Here is a 23,982-nt window from a genome sequence, read left to right as displayed (position 1 = left end):
TTCCAGTGGACCAGTGCTTTGTGTGGTGATGAGCAGTAATGGTGAACAGTGTTACAGTGGGGGAACTGATGGCCTCATCCATGGCTGGAATACAACAAATCCAAACATCGACCCCTACGACTCTTATGGTACATAGCTGTCAAACACTGGCAAAAGGACACATTTAGTGACATTAACTTTGTGTAGCTAAAATAGCATTATTTGTAGGTAGTATTTCTTGGAAAATTTGAAAGAGAAGCTTGAACGTTTGCTCCAGTTAAAGTAGATTTTTGTTTTAATACTGATGTTGGTTGATCAGAAGATGGTATTTGTCATTTTCTTAAAAAGAGCCTCAGTCTCATTACAGTTCTGGCAAACAGCTAGGTTGAAAAAGTACAGGACTGACTAAACCTGATACCTAAGAAGGACAGGAAATGTATATATAAATGTTCATTGACAAAACAAATCTGTGCTGTTGAGATAAAGAGGTTGTAGAGTCTGAGACCAAAGCTGTTAATATTATCTTCAGACTGTTAAAATCGCATATTTCAGTAAAGTTTATGAGCTATAAACAGGCGTCAGCTTTGTCTCTGTTTTAAAATGTTCCTCACATCTCGTAGCATCAGATATGATTGGCCTCAAAACTGCCTTTTGGAAAACAGGCTAACATATACCCTTAGTGGCTCCATAAGAGTGAGTTTTAAAATCAAAATCTGTTTTATTATTATTTAATCTTTAATACCATTTCTTCTGCTGAAACTTCGTTTTGTTCCATTAATTACAAACTGGGAAACTGAATGCCACTTGTTCTGAAGAAATTAAAGAAGAATAGAATAATTGGAACTATTATACTGATAAGACCAGCTTGTCTTGGCTATTGGTTTTTTTTGTTGTTGTTTGTTTTGTTTTTTTTATGGACTAACTTGTTAAGGCTTCTCCATACACACAGACCAAGATAAAACAATTCACTGAATTCAATTTTTGTTTTGAAATATGGTTTGTTTATCTTTTGTTCACAGATCCTTCTGTTCTAAGAGGTGCTTTTGTAGGCCATACCGATGCAGTGTGGGGTCTGGTTTACAGTGGCACACACCAGCGTTTGCTGTCATGTTCTGCAGACGGCACTGTACGTTTATGGAAAGCTACAGAAGTTGCTCCAGCTCTCAATGTATTTAATGATAATCAAGGTATGGAATTTTAAGTTCATTAGCTTAACTGTTCGGACCACCATAATCTTGGCTACTGAGTAGAAATCTTTCATATTTGTTTACTGGATTTTATACTGTTATGATTGCTTAGAAGAGCAGTAAATTTTAGATTTTGACACCAGCCAATACCTACACACACGGAGACAGTCACACATACCTAAAAAGTATGTGTTGCAGGTTACTTGCTGGTATTACTGGATCCATAGAGTATGATGTAGCTGTTCCATAGTTCACATTCAAACTGAGTTTTCATTAGGCCCTTGCTACTGGTTTGTCAAGAATAAAAAACCCTTTCTTACCCCCAGGGAGGTCTGAAATAGGTGCTGCAGTGCTTAGGTCCAGCTCAGCATCCTAGCACCTTCCCAGTTGAGGTTCCTAGTGCTTCTGACAGGGATTGCTACTGAATTTTTGCATGAACTAAAAAGCAATAATCTAGTCATCCTAAGTGCTGTTAGTTGAAAAAATCTAGTCATTTAGGGTTTAATTACTGAAATGTAATGCGTGTACCAAAATCCTGTTGTTTAGAGCCAAGCTTCTCAAAGTTGCTGTTTGAGTAATTGCTCTAGGGTAGCTACTTGACATTGTCATCTTAAGAACTATCAACTTAGAACTGATAGTTCTAAAAGCAGCCCATGAACCGAGGCTCTTTCTTGGTTCTTCAAAACAACTTCAAGATAAAATGAACATTAATGTAATGAATTGATTTTCTGAACTGTGATATAAAGTTGATCAGATGTTCCATTACTTGTTAGTTAAATAGGTAAAGCAAAATATAGATGTTTCATGTAGTTCCATTTTGACAGAGCTGTGTTTCCAAAGGTCAGCAGCGTTCTATCAGAGTCATGGTTAATCTGTGGTTGACTTTACTGTGGTATCTATAGATACTTTACAACATTCCTGAGTACACAGCTAGTGTGTACAAGTGAGGTGTTTTTCTCGTGAGTCTTTAGAGAGGTGATAGTGTTCTTGCTTTGACTGGATCCATGGATATTAGATTACTTAATATTCAGTATCACACTCAACCTGGATTTTTACAAAGCATTCTATGCTGTCCCACACAACATTCTTGTCTCTAAATTGGAGACACATGGACTTGATAACTGGATCACTCAATGGATAAGGAATTGGCTAGATTGTTCTGGTCTAGGTGGAGACTGGCGATGAGTGGTGTTCTTCAGAGGAAAGCATTGGGACCAGTGCTAGTAGACATCTTTGTCTGTGATGTGGACAGTGGGATTGAGTGCATCCTCGACAGATTTGCTGATGACAGCAAGCTGTGTGGTGTGGTTAATACGCAGGGGGTAAGGAAGGGATGCTATCTGGAGAGACCTGGACAGACTTGAAAGGAAGGCCAGTATGAACCTCGTAAAGTTCAACAGGGCCAAACACAAGGTGCTGCACCTTGCAACCCAGAAGTATACAGAAGAACTGTATCCTGGGCTGCATCAAAAGAGGACCAGCAGGATGAGGGAGGTGACTGTCCCTCTCCACTCTGCTCTTGTGAGATTACATTCGCAGTACTGCATTCAGCTCTGTGGCCCCCAGCATTGAGAAGGGCATGGATCTGTTGGATCATCTACAAGAATGATCAGAGGGCTGTGGAGTAGCTTACCTATAAAGACAGGCTGAAATGGTCAGTTATTCAGCCTGAAAAAGGGAGGGCTTTGGAGGGAGACCTTATAGCAGCCTTCCTTTTCCTAAAGGGGGCCTGCAGGAAAGCTGGAGAGAGGATCTATTTGTCAGGAAGTGTAGAGATGGGAAAAGAGTATAGACATTGGTTAGGCATAAGGAAGAAATTATTAGTTGTGATAGTGGTGTGGCTCTGAAACAGGATAACTGGAGAAGCTATGGATGTCCCATCAAGGCCAGGCTGGCTGGGGTCCTGGGCAACTTGATCTATTAGATGATGTCCCTGCCCCTGGGAGAGGGGCTGGAACTGGATGGTATTTAATGCCCCTTTCAACCCAAACCATTCTATGATTTTACCTCTTCCTCCTCCAGCTCCTGACATCTGTTGGAAATGGTGTTGTTCTTTCATTTAGTTGGCAGGGAAAAGTACATTTGAGGACAGAAATTTTATGGGATGTTTCTCGTACTCAAACTCTGCTGATCTGGCTTTCTGTGCTGTAGAGTTGTGATAGCCAGTAAAGTCATCTGATATATAATAGGCAGGACAGAAAAAGTTATGTAATGTGAGGTTTTTAATGTACTTATGTAACTTTCCATGCTGATAGTTTCAGCATGTAAAATTTACATTTGGAAAGCTTCGGGTTTTTTTTTAAGCTCTGAAGTTGTCCAGTTTAGTAGCAACTTAAAATCATCTGTCATGTAAATGATTTTGCCGTTTTGATATTATGTCCCTGCACTGAAGGTTCGGCTGAAATTTTTTCTTGCATTCAAAGGAAGAGAGGTAGGGGAGGTGGAGCTTGTGAGGTTCTTGCTTTCCAGCACGTTTCAAATTAGATTTCAGTCCAGCCTCAGTTCCAGATAGAACATCTCAATGAAGAATGTTGAAATGCATATCAGAAAAATAGGTTTAAAGTGGTGATCACTCAAGACCATCAATTGGATTATCATAATGTAGATTTTAAAATGTAACATTTCCTGATCATGACTCTTTAAATATCAGAGTACGTGGTGTTCTTTTCCTATTTTATTTTACACAATCTGCTGCTTATGAAAATGTTCTCTGCATTGTTTTCTAGAAATGGGAATCCCTTCCTCAGTAGATCTTGTGAGCAGTGACCCAAGCCTCATGGTAGCATCCTTTAACACTGGACACACTAGCATTTTCAACATGGAGACACGGCAACGGATTCTTACCCTGGAGTCTGGAGTAGATAATAGTATGTATTCAAAACAGAAAAAAATTGCTTGATGGAGATCAAATACTGTTAATAGTCTTTTCAGTGTTTCCAAGCAATTAGGCAAACAGTGTATCCTAGTAACTTGCATCATGCATTATGTTAAACATTATGTTTTAAGATGTAGGAGTAAATTGTTATTATTATAATAGAGCAAGAGGCTTTTTAGTAGAAGAGCAAGCATAGCTTTGAAAGAAGGTAGAAGAGCTGCAGATACTGTAGTGTATTCCTTAAGGAACAGTGGTAGAAGGACGTTAACAAAATTTCCTGAGTTTTTTTTAATCAGGATTTTCCATTTTCTCTTGAGTCCAAAATTGCAAGTCAGAGATAATGTCAGACAAATCTCAAGTGGAAGTCGTGACAAATTTGTGAATTTATAGGGCAAGTTCTACATTTTTCATTAGTGGTATTGGCTCATTTTCAGTTAGTCTTTGTAGTTTTCACTGAAGAAGATGAGCAGAGCTCGCATGCTCCTTCATAATGCTTTGGATCATGGCAGTGTTCCCCATCATTAGGAGAGGGGCCAGAAGGAGCTAAAGCATGAGGATTCATGTTTGGGTCAAAATGGTAACCTGAGAACTATAAAAATATTCAGTCTTTTTAAAAACTTTGATAGTTATTTTTCAGCTAAAACTTTTATGCTAGTGAATGCTATTGTCTGATTATACTTTTAAAGGGGAGCAAGCCTTTCTTATCAGTTTTGCTCACCTCTTTTCATGAAGTTCAACAAATCTGACATTTTATAAGAGTGGACAGAAAATTTCACCTTCTTTCTTTGGATTATTACTTTATGGGGCAGGATTTTCCTCGCTGTCGTAAAAACAAACAACTGTACAGAAATATTTGTGGGTTTAAAAAGAAAAAAAAGCTCACAGTATGACATCTAGTAGTCTCTGTTTAGTATTTTTACTTACGTAAGTGTGCTCTAAAAGTTAGTTCCATTAAATAAATAATACAAGAATCAGGCAATAGGAAATGAGTTATCTGAAATGCTCTACCACCACCACTTAGGGACTCTAAGTCTCATTGAGCTTGGATATCTGGGTTTCTATTTAAAAAAATCAAAAACACCAAAATATCTTTTCTATATTTTTCTAATTCACATGCATGTGTGCATGTATATTTATATAAATATAAAATAGTGATACTTCAGGATTCTTGAATGCTGAGAAAGTGCCTCTCATAGGAATAGCCTAGTATTCTTTTCTCCAATTTTAATCACTATATATCTAGTGACAGTACATGCCCTTTGTTCTGTGGTGGTGAGGAGTCCTCTTTACTTCTAAAAATTCTTACTATGATGTTAACTTTCCTGTCTGCCTGTATGTTACAATGAAAATTTGACTTGACAATAGGAGCAGTGTGGAGGTGGGGAAATGCAAAAATAGTATTTTCACTTAGTTCTTGATTACTTATTCTTACTAAAAGAAAGTGGGCCTTAATTAATTATATTGACATTCATGTGTAAGGTAAGGCTAGCATATGCATTTGTGTGTATGTAATTTGAAAAGTATTTTAGAGTAAAACACATATAAGGTGTTGGTTGAGAGAGTTTACATTATATGATGGAATTACAATGTAAATAAAATTGATTACATATGCATTTTTTAATATCAGTTTTTCAAAGACCTTAGCAATTTACATGTGTCAATATGTCTGTTTGTTTTTTTTTACCTAGCGGTCAGTACTTCCTGTCAGATAAACAGAGTCATCAGCCATCCAACTCTTCCTATTAGTATCACTGCTCATGAAGACAGACACATCAAATTCTATGACAACAATACAGGTATGCATCTGTATCTTCAGCAGGACCTAGTCATAGTATTTAGCTGTATGACATAAAACACAAACAGAATTTCACTATGGTTAATGTTATGCATGCAAATGCTGAGGAATGTTAAGAACTGTATGTTCTCTGGAACAAAAATCCTTTTTTCACTCGTGCAGCCCCCAAATTGTCAGTAAACTTAAAAGTTTATCGTGATAATGATAAAGAACCTTTATCACTCTGTTAATTCTATTAAAATCACTGGAACAGGCTGCCCAGGGAGGTGGTGGAGTCTCCTTCTCTGGAGATATTCAAGACTCGCCTGGACGCCTACCTGTGCGACGTGGTGTAGGGAGCCTGCTTTGGCAGGGGGGTTGGACTCGATGATCTCTAGAGGTCCCTTCCAACCCCTATAATTCTGTGATTCTGTGATTCTGTGAAAATGCTTTAATCTTAGTGGCTATCAATAATAAACATGTAAGGCAGCTTCTTAATTTTCATGTGCTTATGTTCGTTGTGCTTGTCTTGAGTTGTATTGATATGAGGACAGGGAGCCTAAGCACCACTTATAAGACCTCTACTTGATGATTGGGAAGTACCAGTTCCCTTGCAGGGCATAATTCTCAATTTAATGCACTCTATTTCTCCATCTCTCTTTTCTGCAGAAACAGTAGACAATTAGAATACTTTTTCAAATCTGTGGTGAAAGTTGCACTAATCTGTATAATTATAAATTACATAAAGGAAATTTTTGTAGGAGTGGTAGTGTTGAACCGTCATTCTGATTGTAAATGTTGATTTTCTTCAGCTTGTGACTTCTCTGCTTCCAGATCACACAGCCCTAAAAGTTAAACTGAGACCTTTTGACATTCTAGTTGATTTTGAGCTAGCTACTCTTCATGTGTGTTAAATAAAAAGAGGTTGGAACACCCAATGGAAACTGAGACAAAAGCTGAAAATTGATTATTTGTTTGATGATATAATGCCATAATGTATTGTAGAGAGAACACTGAGCTTTTCAGGTTTTCCTTTATTATTTTCTCCAACTAAAAGTAATACATCTAAGCCATGATTTTGTGTGTTTCACATCAAATCGTTAATACTAATAAGCTGTTGTAGAGCACCAGTTCTCTCTGAGTTGATTAAAATCATTCTGTATTCTTATTTAGTTTAGATCCAACACTTACCAGAATACTCAGCACATGTCCTTCTCAGTCAAGGTCTTACTACTGAACTCACTTAAGTCCCTTAGGGGACAGATATTTAATGGGTACAGTGATTGCAGCGTCAGGATGGATTTGCACAGGAAAAACAAAGGACAAACAAAGTTGATGGTTATTAGTTCTGCAGCTTTACAGAGGCTGTAAACATTAAAAGAGTGGGTTTTCTTAGAATTTTTGCTGATTCAATCATGGGACGAGATAATGTATTTATTAAACGGGCTGTCATGAGGTTTAAACAGTGAATACAGATAACAGTGAATTGCAGAAAGTAACTTGAATCTTTTCTTTCAAAGGAAAACTGATCCACTCCATGGTAGCTCACTTAGATGCAGTTACAAGTTTAGCTGTCGATCCTAATGGCTTGTACTTGATGTCCGGCAGTAAGTACATTAAATTTCATTTTCCTTTTCTCATAGTGGTAGCAAACATGAATTTATAAAGAAAACCATTTCTCCTTTCTTTAGGTCATGACTGTTCAATTCGCTTATGGAATCTTGAAAGCAAGACCTGCATCCAAGAATTCACTGCTCATCGCAAAAAATTTGATGAGTCCATTCATGATGTGGCGTTCCACCCATCCAAATGTTATATTGCCAGTGCAGGAGCAGATGCCCTGGCAAAAGTGTTTGTATGACAGTGTGTGTCCCTTTCCAACTTTAGCTTTGTATATATTTAACCAGCTGCACAAAAGAGAAGAGAAGGGCATGAGTCTCCTGCCCAATCAGAGAATGTTTGTAAGTGTTTAGTTTTTGCAGGGTGCTGTTTTCTAAATTGAAATTTGTTCTGGTTTCTGTGAGCTCAGCTGGTGCTGAGAGCTTGGAAACTCTCAGTTTCAACTACTTTCAAAAAAGAAAAAAAAAGGAAAAAAAAAAAAAAAAAAGAAAGAAAGAAAAGGCAATTTTATTTCAGAGGATGTGAATTTTCGTCCAGGCAGGCCTTGGGTGAAATTAGGTCTATGTGTTCTCTATTATTAAGATGGAGTACTGGAAAGAAGGAGTCTAATTGCTTCAGGGAGAGAGGGAAAAGAGGGAAACTTCCTGGGATGCTTCTTATTGAGGAATCTTGATGTACTTAAGATTAAATCACCTGGAAAAAGTGTCAGTTCAGATGCTTGTTATTGTGTCATGTGAGAGGCACTTTGTCATCCCTTAATCCCTTTGGTATTAACAAGTAGATCACATTCAGAGAGCAGTAGCTGATACTTAATCTCAGCCACCTGGCTGCTAGCCTAAGATAAACGTGGATAAAGGAAAGCAAATTACTAACATGAATTGCAATACAGAAAAGTTTTATTAAATATTTGGTGTTATATGGCAAATATTTAGTTTGCAAAAAAAAGCTGTATAATTTTTTTTTAATTGTATTAGCATGTGGCTAGAAGCTGAGCCTTTAGTCTAGTCCCAGTTAACAGCAGACTGAAGCAGTCTGTATATACTTTAGTAGCAGATTAACTTATTCAGATTTATAATGCTGTTTATTCTTGGAGATCTGGCACAAGAAATTATAAGATTTCCCAAAGAAACTCTTATAATGTAATTACCATATGTTCATCTCCTCCTCTTTCTGTTCCTGCTAAAAAAAGGTATCATTCTGGGCATCGTGTAACCATGAAATACTCAATTTCTTTTGAAGATTAAACCTATACCTGATGCTTTGTATGAGTCCTACTAGCGTCATAGGTGCCTGCACAAAGGTCGATCTGTGTGAAAGTTTCTGCTACTTGTAGAGGCATTTCCAGACTACAGCATTTGTGGAACTTTTCCACATGTGCTTCACTGGGCGTATTGCGCCATTAATTAGGTTACCTGAAGAAGAAATGCTTTTTTAAATTGCTCAACAGATGTGTTTTGTCTTAGTTTTCAGAACTTCTCTGTTGATTCAAGTGACAAATAACCTTTAAAACAAAATTTGTTGTCAATTTAGCCCTTCCCTTTTATCCCTCCCTATAATGAAGGTGAGTGGATTCTTTTCTGTTATGCGTCACCATGAGAGCCCTTACTGCTCTTCAGTCTGGAGCTGGCATTTTCCTCAAGTTTGGAATGGAAGCAGGAATTTATTCTGCCTATTATTAGATTATTTCTGGTGCTGATGTGAGTAGGAAAGAACCCAACACATGCAATCCTTTCCAAGACCAGCCTGAGGCTATGACTGGAAACTGATCATCTTTACCTTTACACTGACACTTTTTAAGAGGGAATCATTGAAAGATATCAACATAGGATTTGACCGCGTTGTTCTTAGAGTGATATTTAGAGGTGGGACCACTTTTGATGCTGAACTTAGAGTTTAGATTAACTGTATTATTTAGAATAAAAGGTTGACCTGTGCTGTTTGAGCCTGCAACACGTTGTATTTACTGCTAAAGTATCCTGGAATACCTTTATTTTTTTGCTCCGAATATTCAGATATGTCACTTCATGATACTGATATGCAATGTATTTCCATAGGTAAGGTTAGAACTTTGACCATGAAACAGATGATTACGATAGTGATTCAGATTTAGGTTTTAAAAAACGTTTTGGTTATGATAAAAACGGGGGAAACTTGTCTGCAAAACTGAGCGTTCAACTTAGTGAGAGTTCTGTGTACTTGACTCATATTCTTTCAGTGTCATTATTTTATTTCTTTTTGGAGAGGAAATTACAAAGATTTATTTGAAAAATTCTAAAAGCTATGTATATTATATATGTGTATATATATTGTAAACATGTATTAAATATGTCTAGTAAGGGAAGACTCTATGGGTGCATTTTAATGTTTTAGTATTAAGAGTTCTCTTGAGTTTGTGTATACAAAGGATAATGGTGTGAGTATGAAATGAATGTTGTGCTTTTGCTTACACAATACAATATGTAGTTAAAGTTGTTTAAATTGCTGTACATAAAACAAATAGGCCAGCATGCTCGTTTTTAAAGACTGTCATTCTGATTACAATTGGAATGTAAGAAGTGGCTGTCCAAATGTGAATTGAAAGATGTTTCCTTCTCACTATCGAGCTTTTGCTCCAACTGAGAAGTGACTTTTTTTAAAGCTGGCAATAGCTAGAGGATGAGGTGCCTTTAAAAAACAAAACAAAACAAATGTAGCCTTACAAAGAGGTTGTGGAGTATATATTTTTGTGCTGGTCTTCATAATTGATGTCAGTGTCTTTTTACTGTACTTGTTCACATACTTGTAGGACTGCAGGGTATTGTGCATGAGCCTGTCAGATCTTCTGAACGTCATCATAGGAGTTAGGGATGAAAAATTTATTTAGGTTACCCAGTCCATCTGTTCGCTCAAGCAGGATTGTAGACTTGCGTATTTTAATATTGTCTTGGCCAGTGAGGTTCTGTATCTATTCTAAATGATTAATTTTTCTTCGGAAGATTATTTCACTGATTGCTTCTCACTGACGGGAGGATTTATGTGACGTTTAGTGGTTCTTTTTTGTAACTTCATGCCTGTATTTCAAGCCATATTTTGTGCCATTTTAAATATTCCTCATCACCTTTGTAATTTGGAGCCTTTGTGTATGCACTGTCTCTAGCTGCATATTTCCCTTCTCCTTTCTCCAGGCTGGTTTTCAGACTGCTCTGTTTTCGCCACTTGTTTTCAGCTTTTCGGCTCGTGTCCTGGTGTCCACAATGCCATTCCACTCGCAGTGCTTTGTTGGACTTAGTCTGAAGGCAACCTGTGGAGGATTTTGGGTTTTTTCCCCTCTACATGGTACTTCTGTGTAGAAAGACCAAACATTTTAGTCTAGCTAGTAACTCTAATACCCAAATCTCATTTCTGACAACTGTTTTCTGTAACTCAGCATTGCTGCTTCTCAAGTTTCTTCTTCACTTTCAGTGTGTACTTACAGTTCTTTTGCAGCTAGATACTTAATTCATAACCTATTTTTTATAGGCTTTGAACTGCTGATCTCTGAGGGAACTCCTTTCCATTTTATAACGCAGTTCTTTCTGGTTCAGTATAGTTGGTAACTTTTGTGAATGTGATAAATCCATCTGAAGATGCAAACAAAATGGAATTTAATGGTTATTCTTGGAGAAAAAAAGAAAAACCAACAAAAAACACAACATTTTTGTGCAACACTGTGTATTGCATTTTACCACTGCCCTTTTTCATGTATTTAATCGACATAAGTTTTTTAATGGTTAACTTGTAGAAATTTTTGTGTATGTTCGCCTGTGCTACTGATTCTGGTTTTGCCAATTAATTTAATGGGAGAATTTGCAATCCTTTCATACATTTAAAATGAGTCCACTAGGTTCAAATACTCTCACTTTTATTTCTAATTTATTTCACTGCTGTATACTTTCCCTTTGATCATATTTGATTCAGTTGCCAAAACACTTGCACAGAATGACTTGGAATAGCCTGGAGGAAGATCAAGACATAATTTTGTTGTGGAAGATATTTCCTTCTCTCCAGAAAAATCCCTGTGTTTTCCTGTTTGTTTTTTGTTGTTGTTGTTTTGTGCCTCAGAGGAAAGTGTTTTGACATACCAAATAAAAGATTTTGCTTATTACTTAAAAGACTTAAACAAGAAGTCTTAAGACATTGACATGTCACATACTGCCAGTTACTTTCTGTCTGTATGTTCTCAAACAGTGTTATGTAAAGCAGTCCCATACTTAATATGTTTGAGGAAATGTGTGGTGTTTACCGTACATTTTTGTGATCAGTAATCAGAAATGTGTCCTTTTGAGTAATTATGTGACAGATAAAGGACTTGGTTACACCGCCTTTTGCAGTACACCTATTTGATCTCAGGCTTGTCCCCTTCCTTCTCCCTCTGCCTCGTGTTTTATCAGTGTCATTTTTGGGAGCAGTGATTTTCATAAGTTCATGCATCACTTCTCAGCATTAGTCCATCACACAAGAAACAATAAGTTAAGAAGCAGGTAGAACCATCAGAGTGCTTGGAATGCCTCTGAAGATGAGTGTTTGCAACCATTTGCGGTCTGTGGTTTGACAGTGTCTTTGCAGACTGTTCTGGGTAGCATGTGATGTGAAATGTTAAATAAGAATATTCTCTAGTAAAACCTTGTAAAATAGGCTGAGTTGTGGAGGAAAATGCAGCTATTGTGTTTGTTCCTGTGCCTGTACGAGACTGCTGGAGAGCATTCTTCTTGGAGTCCTCTTTGCTGAAGCATCAATCTTGCAATCTAACATGAATAGCTCCTGCAAATGGTATTATTCATATTTTTGCTTTGAAAATCTATAGTGGTCACTATGCTGAACAGTGGGGGAGGATGTTTGCTGAACTCTTGACGTTAAGTGGTTTAAGTGCCAAAACCAGTTGTGCCCTCCTTGGGACTGGTGTCAGCTCAGGATAACTAGGATGAGAAGCAATTTAGAATTCAACCTGATGATAGCAAGGGAGAGCAAGGAGAAACCTTCAAAGGCTTCTTGTGAGATTCATTCATACACCCGTTGGTTACAGATTGTGTGAAGGACAAAATGAAGTATATGTTCAGATTCCAAATTGTGGAATAATTGTGTCAAAGGTGGAGATCATGCAAATTTCTAAGCTGTTGCTTTAGAGAAGCTGCCCCCAAATAATTGCTTGTGTTGCTAAATACTGCTGTGTCTTTTTAAACTTTACTTTCTCGTTTAAGTGAATGGGACCAGTGGTTTCAGTTAAATTGAGACTCAGTTGGCATGCATATCTTTCAGCTTTCTTGTGGACGAGCTGCAATTCATGGAAATAACTGTGAAAATGCAATGCTGCTTGTAATACAGCATCTAAAACACTCTGAAAATTGTGGCCCTTTGGTGGAAACTGTTTTGGCCTACGCTGTTAAAAATGGAGATATCAGAATACGATTGTAAAATGTAGATCGTTCTGTATAAAATGTGTGATTTTGGGGTGTGTGGGGGGGAGGGGCACCTGCTGCTGGTGAACATCATAGTGATGTTCAGTTGAGCGGTGTTACTACTGAGCACAGAGAGGAAGCAACAGTTTTTAAAGCTCTCTTTTTCCATGAAGGACGTGTAGTTATTGAAAATGTTTTACTCAAATCTGATAATATATTTAGTTGCAGAAGTTGCAATAGGGGAACTGCCTTGACTGTTTCATCACTTTAGAGGAGCGTGCTATTCCTGAAACTCATGGCCTGTGAACTGCTAGGAAAACCCTCTGCAGTATTTCTGCTGAATAGCAATGAATCTGACAGAAAGCAAAGTGGTAGGTGATGCAATACTCCATGTGAAAAGCTCACATTTTAAAACATAGTTTTCAGTGCAACAGAGTGAATGAAGAAACACTGGGGAGTGAGGAGGGCACAAGACTGACCTTTATGTAAATAGCCTTTGTATAGACAAGTGTTCAGTATGCAACTGATGAGACTAATCCAGGGTGGGAAGTTCTTGGCATTGAGACCTTCAGAGTTACAATTGCCTGTACTAACGTACGTACCTGTTGTGAAGGTTATCAGTCTTTTTGAAATCTCACTCTTATCTTCCCACTTAAACCTATCTTTTCTTGGAGTCGTAATATTGTAGCTGCAGTAGATTTTTATTACGGGAACAACTTCATAAAAGCCTATTGATCTAGAGTGTTTTTTGAAGAGTATCAGGGTTTCAACTTCAGTCCTGCCCCTCCCACCACCAAGACGCTGTTCTATACTTCCTTGTTCCCAGTTCATGTAAGTCTACTGAGTTCTCTTATCCTTCCTGCTGACCTGGTTTCTCTACCCTTTGCTCTGTTGTGAAAACTTAGGAAGTGCTACATCGTTCAAGGCTTTTGAGAGTCTTAATTCAACTACAGAATGTGTCATTCCAGTTCCACAGTACAGTTTATGGGTCTGAACTGAGTCATTCTAAAGGGAGACTGGATGGCAAAATGTGAATTACTCCTGAACTAAAGAGGTATTTAATAATACATGTGCGTTAGCCTATGTTTGTTCCTGATTGTCTCTGAATCATTGTACTTTGTGTCCAACTAATTTTGCATAGTTTGTGCCACCAGGCCACACTGCGATCCTGGGAGATTGCACCTCTGTTTAAACTGTGCCTGTGTGTGTGTGCTTTTGGAGCCTTGTGCTGGCAAGGTCCTCGAGCCCATACAGGCCTCAAAGATAGTCCCTACTACTTCTGAGAAACCCTTGGTCCTCACACCGGAGTGTTAGACTGCAAAGCCGAGAAAAGATTTGTGAAGCTGCATTTGTACTCTCCTGTAAGAAAAGGGATGACTTGTCTCCAAGCCAAATATTTGCATTATTTTGGATCACTTAAAAAAGCAGACAGAAAATGTTGTGTAAGGGAAAAGCAATGGACTTCAAGCTAATATTTTTCCATTGAGAATTTATTTTTTTATTCCTCCTCTCATGAAGATAAGTGCTTGCTGAATGTTGTCCATTTTCAGATGTGTGGCTCCTAGAACTGATTCCTTGCAGTCAAGCATTTGCAAACATGCATAGGTTTTGAAAACTGTTTCATATGTGTCAGCACTTTGTCTGGAAATGCAAAACGAGGATGTTTGCTCATGATTTCTTGTATAGCCCGCTATAGCCCAAGCAGAATGAAAATCAGACTTGTGCTATAACTTCCTTGAATCACGCATCTGAAAATCTTGTAGAAACCTGTGACAAGAAGACTATTGTTTCTATAAGGCTTCTTGTTGACATCTGTCAGCAGATGAACAACCTGCATTGTATTTCGTCTGAATATCTTCAATTGGTTTCTTTTAAAAGAAACTGTCAGGTTAAAAAAAAAATGTAGGTGAATTTCCTTGTCTTATGGGACTTGCATTCATAAGATTGAAGTAATTAAAACTGATTGGTTTTTCAGCATGGTCATGATTTGGATTGTTGTCGTTGTTTATATTCATCTATATTCATCTATACCCTTCCTCCTCCCCAGGGAAAGCTGTTGAATTTAGAGGTACCTGACAGTTCTTTCAGAGAAGATGCCACAGGTGATAACCACTTATATGTCAGTAATTCCATTTGGTCCTCTTCTGTTTTGGGTTACTTCCATGACAGATAGTTGATAGGAAAAGGCTACTGTGATTAATATATGAACTCTTGCTTAAACAGCTACAGGAAATTAAGATTCCCCTTCAGAATTACGCTGAGGTTATTATTTTGCACGCCAGTTTTGAATGACTACTTTGAAACAGTGTTGGGCTTCAAGTGTCTTGCAAAGTGGTGGGTCCAAATGAGAAATGCCTACTTGTTGAGAATAGTCTGCTTGTCAGTTTGTGTATGGCTCAGTACCGAGTTGTCAGAATACCACCAGATTACCTTCTTGAAATGCTACTGTTGTACAGAAGTGAATGTTATGTTAAGTGAGAGATACTGTTTTCTAATTCGTGAAGGAAATGGTTTACTTGGGAGTCAGGATCCCAAACTTTCATATATTTCAAGATTACGGAAAGGCTTTTATGGGAAACAAGAAAAGTGAAAGTCATCATTCTCCAAAGATTTGATAAGCCTTTGTTATAAAAAGTATAAATATTTGCTATGAAGATAAATGCTTCTGCAAACACTTCATATTAACTTTTACTGAAAATCAATATTTTAAAATCCTGGATAAATATCTCAAATGACGAAGACAGAAAATTCAGAGAGAGATTATTTTCAAATACGTCGGTATATTTTTGAGCTTCTCAATTGCAACCCTGAATTTTCTCTTTTTCGATACAATTCATACTTTGTGAAAGTTTTTGGGTAGGTTATATTTAAAACTACGTTCACTTGCCTGAATAGTCCAAGTAAATATTTTGTCATTAAAATTGTATAGGTCTGCATATTTTAGTGTGCCGTATAAAACGAGACCACATAGAGGTAACCATGCAGGTATTTATATTGATATGACTGTAGTGAAGTGGGATAGCTGTATACTGTACCCTCATTCTGTGCTGAGCAAAATCACATGGACTTCCAGAAATAAGCAACGGTTTTTAAAAGCAGCTTTATTTAATGTTACAGCAGCAAGTAAGTGTCATTTGTACCATATAATTATGTAAATTGGGTGCTAATAAATACTATTTTTCAACATCTTGTGTTGTGTTCGTAACTGTGTGTTTTTGTAACAAAATTTTATGTTCTTGGGGTATGTACGAGGAAGGGGATGTGCACACAGGCTAGCACAAGTAGACACAAGTTCAGAGGGACCTGATGTAACTTCATGTGGATGTTTTTGGGTTGTGTCAAGCGTTACCGTTTACAATAGTGTCTCAAGCTCTCTGTTCTCCATATGTCTTGGTTCTGTACTGTTCTGTCTTCTTGGCATTGTTGGGACCCTGCATGTTTCCATGCATTTAGGCAGTCCATCCCTGGTGTTTTTGTAGCTCTGCACGCATGTGAGGTGGGTGCAGCACCGCTGATCAGGAGCTGCTCCATCAGCCTTCACAGATCACAGCGAAGCATGATGCACTTCCTGGGTGGAACATTTGTTTAAAGTAAAAATAAGTGCATGAATCTACCCTTCAGGAGAGGATTAAGGAGAGCAAACCACACATCACAGATGGTAGCTGCGTTTCTGCAGGAAAATGCTCAGAACAACACTGTTGAGGGGGTGGTATGGGAACCTACACAGAACTGAGTAGAACAACTTGTTAGCAAGTCCATCCTGTTGGGTTTTTTTTAAGCTTGTAGGTGGGCTAAGTGAAGTTTTTGTCTGCTCTGTCTCCATGATAGGTAAAATAACCTTTCTGACTTAGTACTACTCCTCTCCCCTCCTCGTGGGAAAATAAGAATAGGAATTGTCTTATGAAACGATGGTACAATTGCTTTTACTCAGTGTTCTGCCTCTGGGGAGGGCCAACAGAAAATTCACGAGGTAAGGAGCAGGAGAAAGAACAAAGTAGGAGTAACACTCCCACACAGGAGGCCTAAAGACTACTTTGAATTTGAGACACTCACTTATACAGATGTATACTTGCAATGTTTTCAATATAGAGGCAACTTAGCAAATGTGGGTTGCCTGCTACTGTTCAAGACTTCCTCAAAGAGAGATGATAATGCAAAAGAAAATGGAATGGGCTCAAATTCTGTAATGCGGAGATGGTGGTGGGAAAGGCAAAACAATGGAAGAATGGTTGATGTGGTGATTGTGTTCAACCATGAAATAATTTAAGGTATCTACAGCACAGAAGAGTTTTATTACTGTCTGTTGTCTGATATGTTCTAATATGTAGTTTGCTTTGGCTTGACACATAGGTAGAGAGGAGCTGATGGGCAAGGTAGTAGATCCATGAAGGAGATTCAGATTGGGTTGGCCCTGTCTGGTCAGTTGTCTGTTTGTTAAACACCAGTGTTTACGGGCTCCTTGCACTGTTACCCTTCTTTGTTGGAGAGTGGTTCTGGAAAGAGTGTAGGGAGGAGAAAAGCTGCTCTGCCAGCTTGCAGAAGAGCAAATTGAGAAGCTGACACAGGGAAAGCCACTGCCTGCTGAAGCAGCAAAGTGGCAGCAGCTGAGGAGTGGCTGGGTGCACAGGAGAGCAATGCCTCCTGTGCAGGGTAGCACAGCCACAGCAGAGGTGCCAAGTGCCCCACTGCTGGCATAGCCATGTAAGACCCTGCTGAGGAAACTGAAATGTTGTTATCTTTGCTGAGATAACTGAAAAGTGCAGATACCCACGTCCTAAGGAAAGGGTGATTTTTTTGCTGTATGTCCAGTGAGAATTTTGGCTCCAGGTCCAACCCTTTGGTGCCCTGCTTTTCTGGATGCTTCAGCCAGGCTGCAGGCCTCACCACGATGGTCAGGAATCTGAGACTGAGTGGCCCAGCATCAAGTGCTGGGACATCTAAATCTTTTGACTCAGTCCCGCATCTAGAAGGAATGGAGCCTGTGTTTCTATTATATTTCAGCATCCAAAAGATGTCTGGTTTCAAATAAGACACAATCTTGCAGGCTTAGCAAGATGTGTGTACGTATTTGAGACCTTTCAGACCAGTAGACTGTTGCAGTGACTCTGATGGAATCTGCTGCTCCTGCCCCTGCTTGCTCCCTTCCAGGCTTGCTTTTTTCCAGCTAAGCATGTAGAAGAAACGCATCCAAACACTTGTTTGCTGTGTTTTTTCCCCATCCTTGCTTTGTCTTCTACAGCCTTGTAGAAACCCCAGCTGCATTTCAGAAACTGATGTGGCATGGACCATATTTGTTGCTTTTTTTCTTTTTTAACTGCATATATACAAATAGACTTTGTATGCCTTTGGGATGTCTTTATTGCAAAAGATATAGCAACTTGTACTCAGAAGCTCAAAACAGCTCGTATATGTTACAAAAGGAGTTCTGCTGCTTTCTCCAAACCAGCATAACACCTCCAAACGTTTATGAAGGTTTGTTATCTTTTATTACTATTATTGAGAGACTTCAGATGTGACAAGTGTTTTTATTGCTATGAAAGGTGAAGGGCTACAGGGGAGTGCATTCTGTGCTGATCCACTTCTGCTGCTGGAAGGCTGTATTGGGACTTCTGAGGCTTATGCTCCAGTTCACTGTGTTTAAGGCATCTCAGTTTAGATGAGAGCCAGATTAAAAATTAATCTTAAGGTCATCTCGAGAAGTAAATAGAATGGCTTTTTTTCATCTGAGCACCACAGGTGTTCTGTAAAGTCAAGATTATCCATTTAAACAACAGCAAACCCTGCCGTGCCCTAAGCAAATGTTTGATGAGGAAGATAGCTGCTCAGCTTCTCCGTGGAGAGTGAAAACTTGTTGTTGCTTGAAGTTTCCAGTAGAAGTGAAAATATCTGTCCTAAAGAACACCTGTGGCTCTGGCTGAAAAGCATGAACACAGTATGCAGGACCGCAGTGTGCTCTCGTGTGCTGCCAGGGTACAGCCATTGATATGCAGTGGCAAACTGTCTAGTAAGGATTAAACTGTAATATTAAGAATATGAAGACCCCAGTAAATCCAATGTAAGACCACCACTTCATCCATCATGGCTTTGGGAATAGTGGCTGTAGCACTTGTGAAGGGACCCTCACCTGGCTGGTGTCATCACACTGGGGAGTTTGTGTTGAACGGGCTGTTTGCATTGATTTGAAGTATGGTAATTCCCTGGGATCTACTTCAGTCGCATTTCCAAACAAAGATTTGAAAGATGGTGTTAGTTTTGTTGACAGAAAGGGTTCTCCTTTGGTGGTGGTTTATCCTAATTTGCTTTACTGGAATGATAACATCCTGGGCCACTGTTATTTACAGCACCTATAAAGACTTACAGATTTGACTTGTAAGAGGGGAAATGTGAGCTTTAATTTCTTCCAATTTCCTGTTATTTCCACCAACCTGTTATGGTGCCATAAGTACCACAAGGTGTATGAACACACATGCTTTTACTGCCACTGAAACTTCAGCCCTTTCCCTTGGTGATTTCTGCTTAAGGGATGTATTATGTGACACCAGATGGAAACCACCAGCAACTGCTGCTTGCTACCTGCCATGCAGCGTTTCTGACCTCTGCATGTCACTCCTCCCATTGCTGAGCAGTGCTTTGGCTGCTTCTCCATAGGTAAAACAGCCACGTACTCTGAATAACATGGGGCTGTAAAGGTGTGTTTTCAAACCAATCTGTACAACAGAAGCCCACACCAAATTCAGAAGAGGGTGCCTGTGAATGCTAGAAATACTGCTTTTCCCAGAGCGTAATCCAGAGCTTTAGGATACTTTCCTCTTAAGCCTTTTTAATGGCTCTTGAATAATTATCCTCCCCATAAAGTCTGCTATAGGCTGTTCTAACTGTGCCATGTTTGGTGACAGAGCAGTGGGGGAGCTCAGAACCCTTTCAGACAGTGAGCAACTGGAACCCACAGGTTTTACTGCAGGAGCCTCTTCTGCCTCCACACCTCTCCTGCTTTGCAGAGGCCTTGAACTGCATGGCAAAAAATGGTGCAAGTGAGCTAAGGGAACAAGGTCATTGTTTTTGATGTTTAAGCACATTTAATGCAGTGCTGTGGGAGATGGGATCCAGCTCCTGCGTTGGCTGCTCTGTAGATCTGGGGCTTGATGGGGACTGACAAATGGATGTGGGTCCCACAGCCCAGCCCTGGCCACTTGCTGATTTTCTGATCTCTGGGTTTGGATGAAGCTCAATACTTGAATTCACGTTATCTGCCCAGTTTGTGCCTGGGACTTCAGGATGTCAGTCCTGTCCTGGATGGCGAGGAATGGGTAGCATTAGAGGGAGTGTCAGAGGGAGGTTCTTCTGCCACAGCAGTAGAACAGTATAGCAGCTCTGGGGGGACCCTGGCCATTGCAGAGAGCAGGTGGTACACCTTAGTGCTTGTGTGTGCCCTGAGGTGAGAATCACCTAAGCTGAAGCTCTGTACTGTTAACAGCTTTCCAAACAGCTCCATTTACTCCCTCCGTGATGTCTCCTGCCTGTTATTCTATCCATCCAAATTACAGTTTCTGAAGCCTGCATGGGAAAAATCAGTAGCCTACACAGAGCGTTATCGTACATAGGGACAGAGATGCGATCGACCTCATTAACTGGAAAGTGCCAGAGAAAAACAATTCCAGTATTTGTTGAGCTTGTAGCTGGCATTGTTCCTGTAGCATTGTGTGCTTTCAGCACGACGCCCAAGGATCTCGGCCTGTTCCACTCCATCAGTTCCGTGGCTGCGAGTTAAATTCTGTGCAAATGTTTTGGATGAGTGGCTTAACAAATTGGTAGAGGTTGTCAAATTCATCCACAAAGAAGGAATGCTCCTTATCTGGATCTGTTGCAATGGCTTCCAGTTCATCTTCGGCAGCCCAAGCAATTCCAATGGAATAAGCTATAACTCCTGGAAGGAAACCCAAGAGATAAAGGTGAGCGTGAAAGTTTTAATTGCAATACATTTGATTCTTAAGACCAATACTGCAGACTTAGTTACCAGGCCATGAGAAAAGTGCCTGTGAGTAGCAGTGCTCTCTGTAAAAAACAGTGGCATTGTCAACATGGAAGAAATGCCTGATGTCTGCTGTGGAACTGCCCTTTGCCAATAGCAGAAAGGCTGTGGCTCTGAACAGCAGCTCCTTGTTTCTGTGTCTTACAGTTCTTCTGGCAGATGTGTGAATATCTTGACTGGAAAGCCTAAGGAGGCTTCATATGTTATCGAGACAGTAGAAATTCTCTGCTATCTTCTAGATCTAGCTGCATCTTTCTAGTTCTGTGTTACTTTCAGAAAGTTCCTTACTCAGATATACAACAGATGCTGGTCTTGCTTAGAACTTGATGAGACCCCAGGGTAGGTGCTTCCTTCCTAAGGATTCATCCAATGCCTTTGCATCACAGCAGAGTGTATTTCTCCTACCCAAATAAATGTGGAGGTCTGGAGGAGCAGATAATGATGGTAGAACTTACCGTTTTGGTGAGCTGTCAGGGCTGGCACTCGGACATCATCATAAGACCTGCCATCCGTAATGAGAATCATGATCTTCCTCTTGTTGGGTTTGGATTTGGTGAAGAGCTGCTCAGAGGCGTAGCTGATGGCTGCCCCTGTGCTGGTTCCACCACTCCAGTAGTTGATCCTTTTGATAGCACTCAGCACATCCTGCTTTGTGCTGTACTTATCAAAGCTGAACTCCAGTCGTTGCTCGTATGTGTACTGAATGGCTCCAATGCGGGTGTCCGTGTCTGAAATCTCAAACTCCTTGCTGATGTTGGCTACAAACTGGAGGACTGTGCGGAAATTGCTGGTGCCAACGCTGCTGGAGCCATCGATCACAAAACCGATGTCAGCCGAATTAAGACATGTCTTGCTGCAAACCAGCCGGTCGATATCACAGACCCGCTTCACCAACGGCTGGACGACCTTGTGGAGGCTGAACCAGCTGGGTACGGTGATGGAATAGAAGCCATTTGTTCTGCACACTGCCTGCAAAACACCACAAGTATGAATGCAGTGGAAATTCAGTCTGCTTGTTTCAACTGGGATTTTAGCTAAGCTGTAAATTTAGACTCCTAGAAAGAGCAATGCTGGAGTCTGGAGTGGGCTCTCCTGCAATTGCCATCTGCTTCCCTGGGAAATGACGTGAACATAACATCACAGGTACTTCTCTATAGATACTACTCTCTTCTCTTCCCTGTTTTAAAAGCTGTGGGATGGAGCTGATATAGCCATGAAAGAAATGCTATACCCAAGTTTGCCACCTGCAAGCTTTCTGAGATAAGTTACGCTGTTTGTAGAGAAGGCATCCAAATTGCAGAGACACTATTTGTGTGGCTCTACCTGGAAGGCCTGGCATTTGCCAGATGGCAACTTCAGCTCCCACCTTCCCAGTGTCAGGGCAACAAGGATGGATTTCCCTGCTGACAAACCCTCCTGCCTTGAACTGAAACCTGGGGCTGAAGCTGGATTCTCCCTGGCAGTACAATCAGAAAAAAAGAACAAGCAATTTTGATAAAAAAAATGCAAAAGCCTTTAGAGATTCCCAGTTGTTCTGGTTCGGCCAGATAATTCAGGACAGGCAGACAAAAACCATGTTGATGTCTGTTTTTATCACCAAATACTTGTAGGGAGCAGATCTGTAGGAAGCTGTTAGAGGATCAGAGGGATTTGGGTGAATGCAGGTAGAAACTCAGGGGCAGCATGGAGCAGGGAGTGCTCTCCCACTTGTGCTCTCCAGCCCGCTCACACAGACTCACTGTAGCTTTGCCATTTTGGAAAATACATGCAAATCAGGCTATAATCCAATTAAATGCTGACCAGAAACAACAGAATTCTGGAACAGCCTTGAAACTAATGGAAATTATTTCATGGCAGAGCAACGTGGCTCAGGCAGGAATCTGTTCTCTGAAAATAGCACATAGTTCTGCTGTGCTTCCTGAGCTCAAGCAAGTCTGGAACTTGGTAGATGCCTCCTGCCATAACCTTGTGTCACCTTGCCCTGAGACACCACTGAGCAGTGCCAAATGCTAATAGTGCAAGGCTTGCATTCTCTCTCTTTTTTTTCCCTTCTCTTTTTCTGTGCTTTGTCATGCTGCTGTACATTCAGAAAATCTTGTTTGTGCCAATGCTTGGTCAGCAAAGAGCCATTTGCTTCATGATGGAGCTCAGATCAGAGCTTTACTGTGAGACAAAGTTTGCTCTTAGCTTTCAGAGAGGTCACCTTTCTGACTTCAGAAATGCTGCATGGCAGTGTGAGGCCTAACAGTCTAAGCAAGGCCAGAAGTAACCATGAGTGGTAAGAAGGAAGGGAAATGTCCTGCATGACTGTGCTTAAGCCCCTGAGCAAAATCACTTGAAACAGGTAGAGTCCAAGGCAAGCACATAGCTGGAGCCCAGCCCAGTAAGTACCTTGTCCACAAAGTTTGGCTCAATAACGTTCTGCTTCTCATTTTGAGCAGCTGCTTCAATAGTGACAAAGAAAATGTTGATCCCCGATTCCCTGGCCAGTCTGGAGGCCTCCTCCACCCTGTCGGTTGGCCACCCATCCACCATTACCACCACCACATTGGGCGCTCCACCTCTGTTTCCATTAGCATCTGAGAAGAAGTTTTTGTTGACAAATGAAAGTGCCTTTCCTGAAATGAAAGAAGAGATTGAGGGTAAGTTACAGGGCTGGCAGCACTCCAGGCTCTGGAGCCCTCCCTGTGCTGAGGGTGTGAATGGAGCCTGTAACCTACCAACATTGGAAAGTCCGCCTTTCTGAGGGATTTTCTCAATGGCATTTCTTAGGTCCTTGGCGCTGGTGTATGTTTTCAGGTTAAATTCTGTGGAAGGGTCATCACTGGCAGATGGAAAGAAATATGAAGCAGTTGTCAGGTTTTTGCCTCACATGCAGCAGTACAAAAGCGGTAAGAGCTTTCTGTCCTATTTTGCTCCTGGGCCTGAGCATGAATAGTAGAATTAATAAGGCTTGAAAAAACCTCTAAGATCATCCAAACAACCACCTGTCCCCACCATGCTCACTAACCATGTCCCTCAGGGCCACATCCACCAGTTCCTGAACACCTCCAGGGATGGTGACTGTACTACCTCCCTGGGCAGCCTGTGCCACTGCCTCACCA

At 40.2% G+C, this 23,982-nt stretch overlaps 2 protein-coding genes across 6 annotated transcripts in view; one reads left to right on the top strand and one right to left on the bottom strand.

Annotated features, from left to right (window-relative positions):
• STRN (striatin) overlaps positions 1-9,768 on the top strand; it is a 59,268-nt gene extending 49,500 nt beyond the window's left edge. For all 4 annotated transcript variants that reach the window (XM_072331247.1, XM_072331246.1, XM_072331245.1 and 1 more), the window contains 6 exons: positions 7-128; positions 999-1,166; positions 3,893-4,033; positions 5,730-5,837; positions 7,336-7,422; positions 7,507-9,768. In XM_072331247.1, the coding sequence (XP_072187348.1) occupies positions 7-128; positions 999-1,166; positions 3,893-4,033; positions 5,730-5,837; positions 7,336-7,422; positions 7,507-7,676 (796 nt within the window). In that variant the 3' untranslated portion in view covers positions 7,677-9,768. The remainder of the gene's footprint in view (positions 1-6; positions 129-998; positions 1,167-3,892; positions 4,034-5,729; positions 5,838-7,335; positions 7,423-7,506) is intronic.
• An 8,422-nt stretch (positions 9,769-18,190) lies between these two features.
• Positions 18,191-23,982, bottom strand: part of VIT (vitrin) — a 43,933-nt gene continuing 38,141 nt past the window's right edge. For both annotated transcript variants that reach the window (XM_072331906.1, XM_072331907.1), the window contains 4 exons: positions 23,599-23,702; positions 23,270-23,496; positions 21,334-21,847; positions 18,191-20,773 (listed from right to left, as the gene is read on the bottom strand). In XM_072331906.1, coding sequence (XP_072188007.1) covers positions 20,595-20,773; positions 21,334-21,847; positions 23,270-23,496; positions 23,599-23,702 — 1,024 coding nt within the window. In that variant the 3' untranslated portion in view covers positions 18,191-20,594. The remainder of the gene's footprint in view (positions 20,774-21,333; positions 21,848-23,269; positions 23,497-23,598; positions 23,703-23,982) is intronic.

This window comes from Excalfactoria chinensis, chromosome 3, assembly GCF_039878825.1.
Source record: "Excalfactoria chinensis isolate bCotChi1 chromosome 3, bCotChi1.hap2, whole genome shotgun sequence".
NCBI classification, from domain to species: domain Eukaryota; kingdom Metazoa; phylum Chordata; class Aves; order Galliformes; family Phasianidae; genus Excalfactoria; species Excalfactoria chinensis.
The sequence above is the reverse complement of the archived record's forward strand: the minus strand, read 5'-3'. Positions and strand labels throughout refer to the sequence as shown.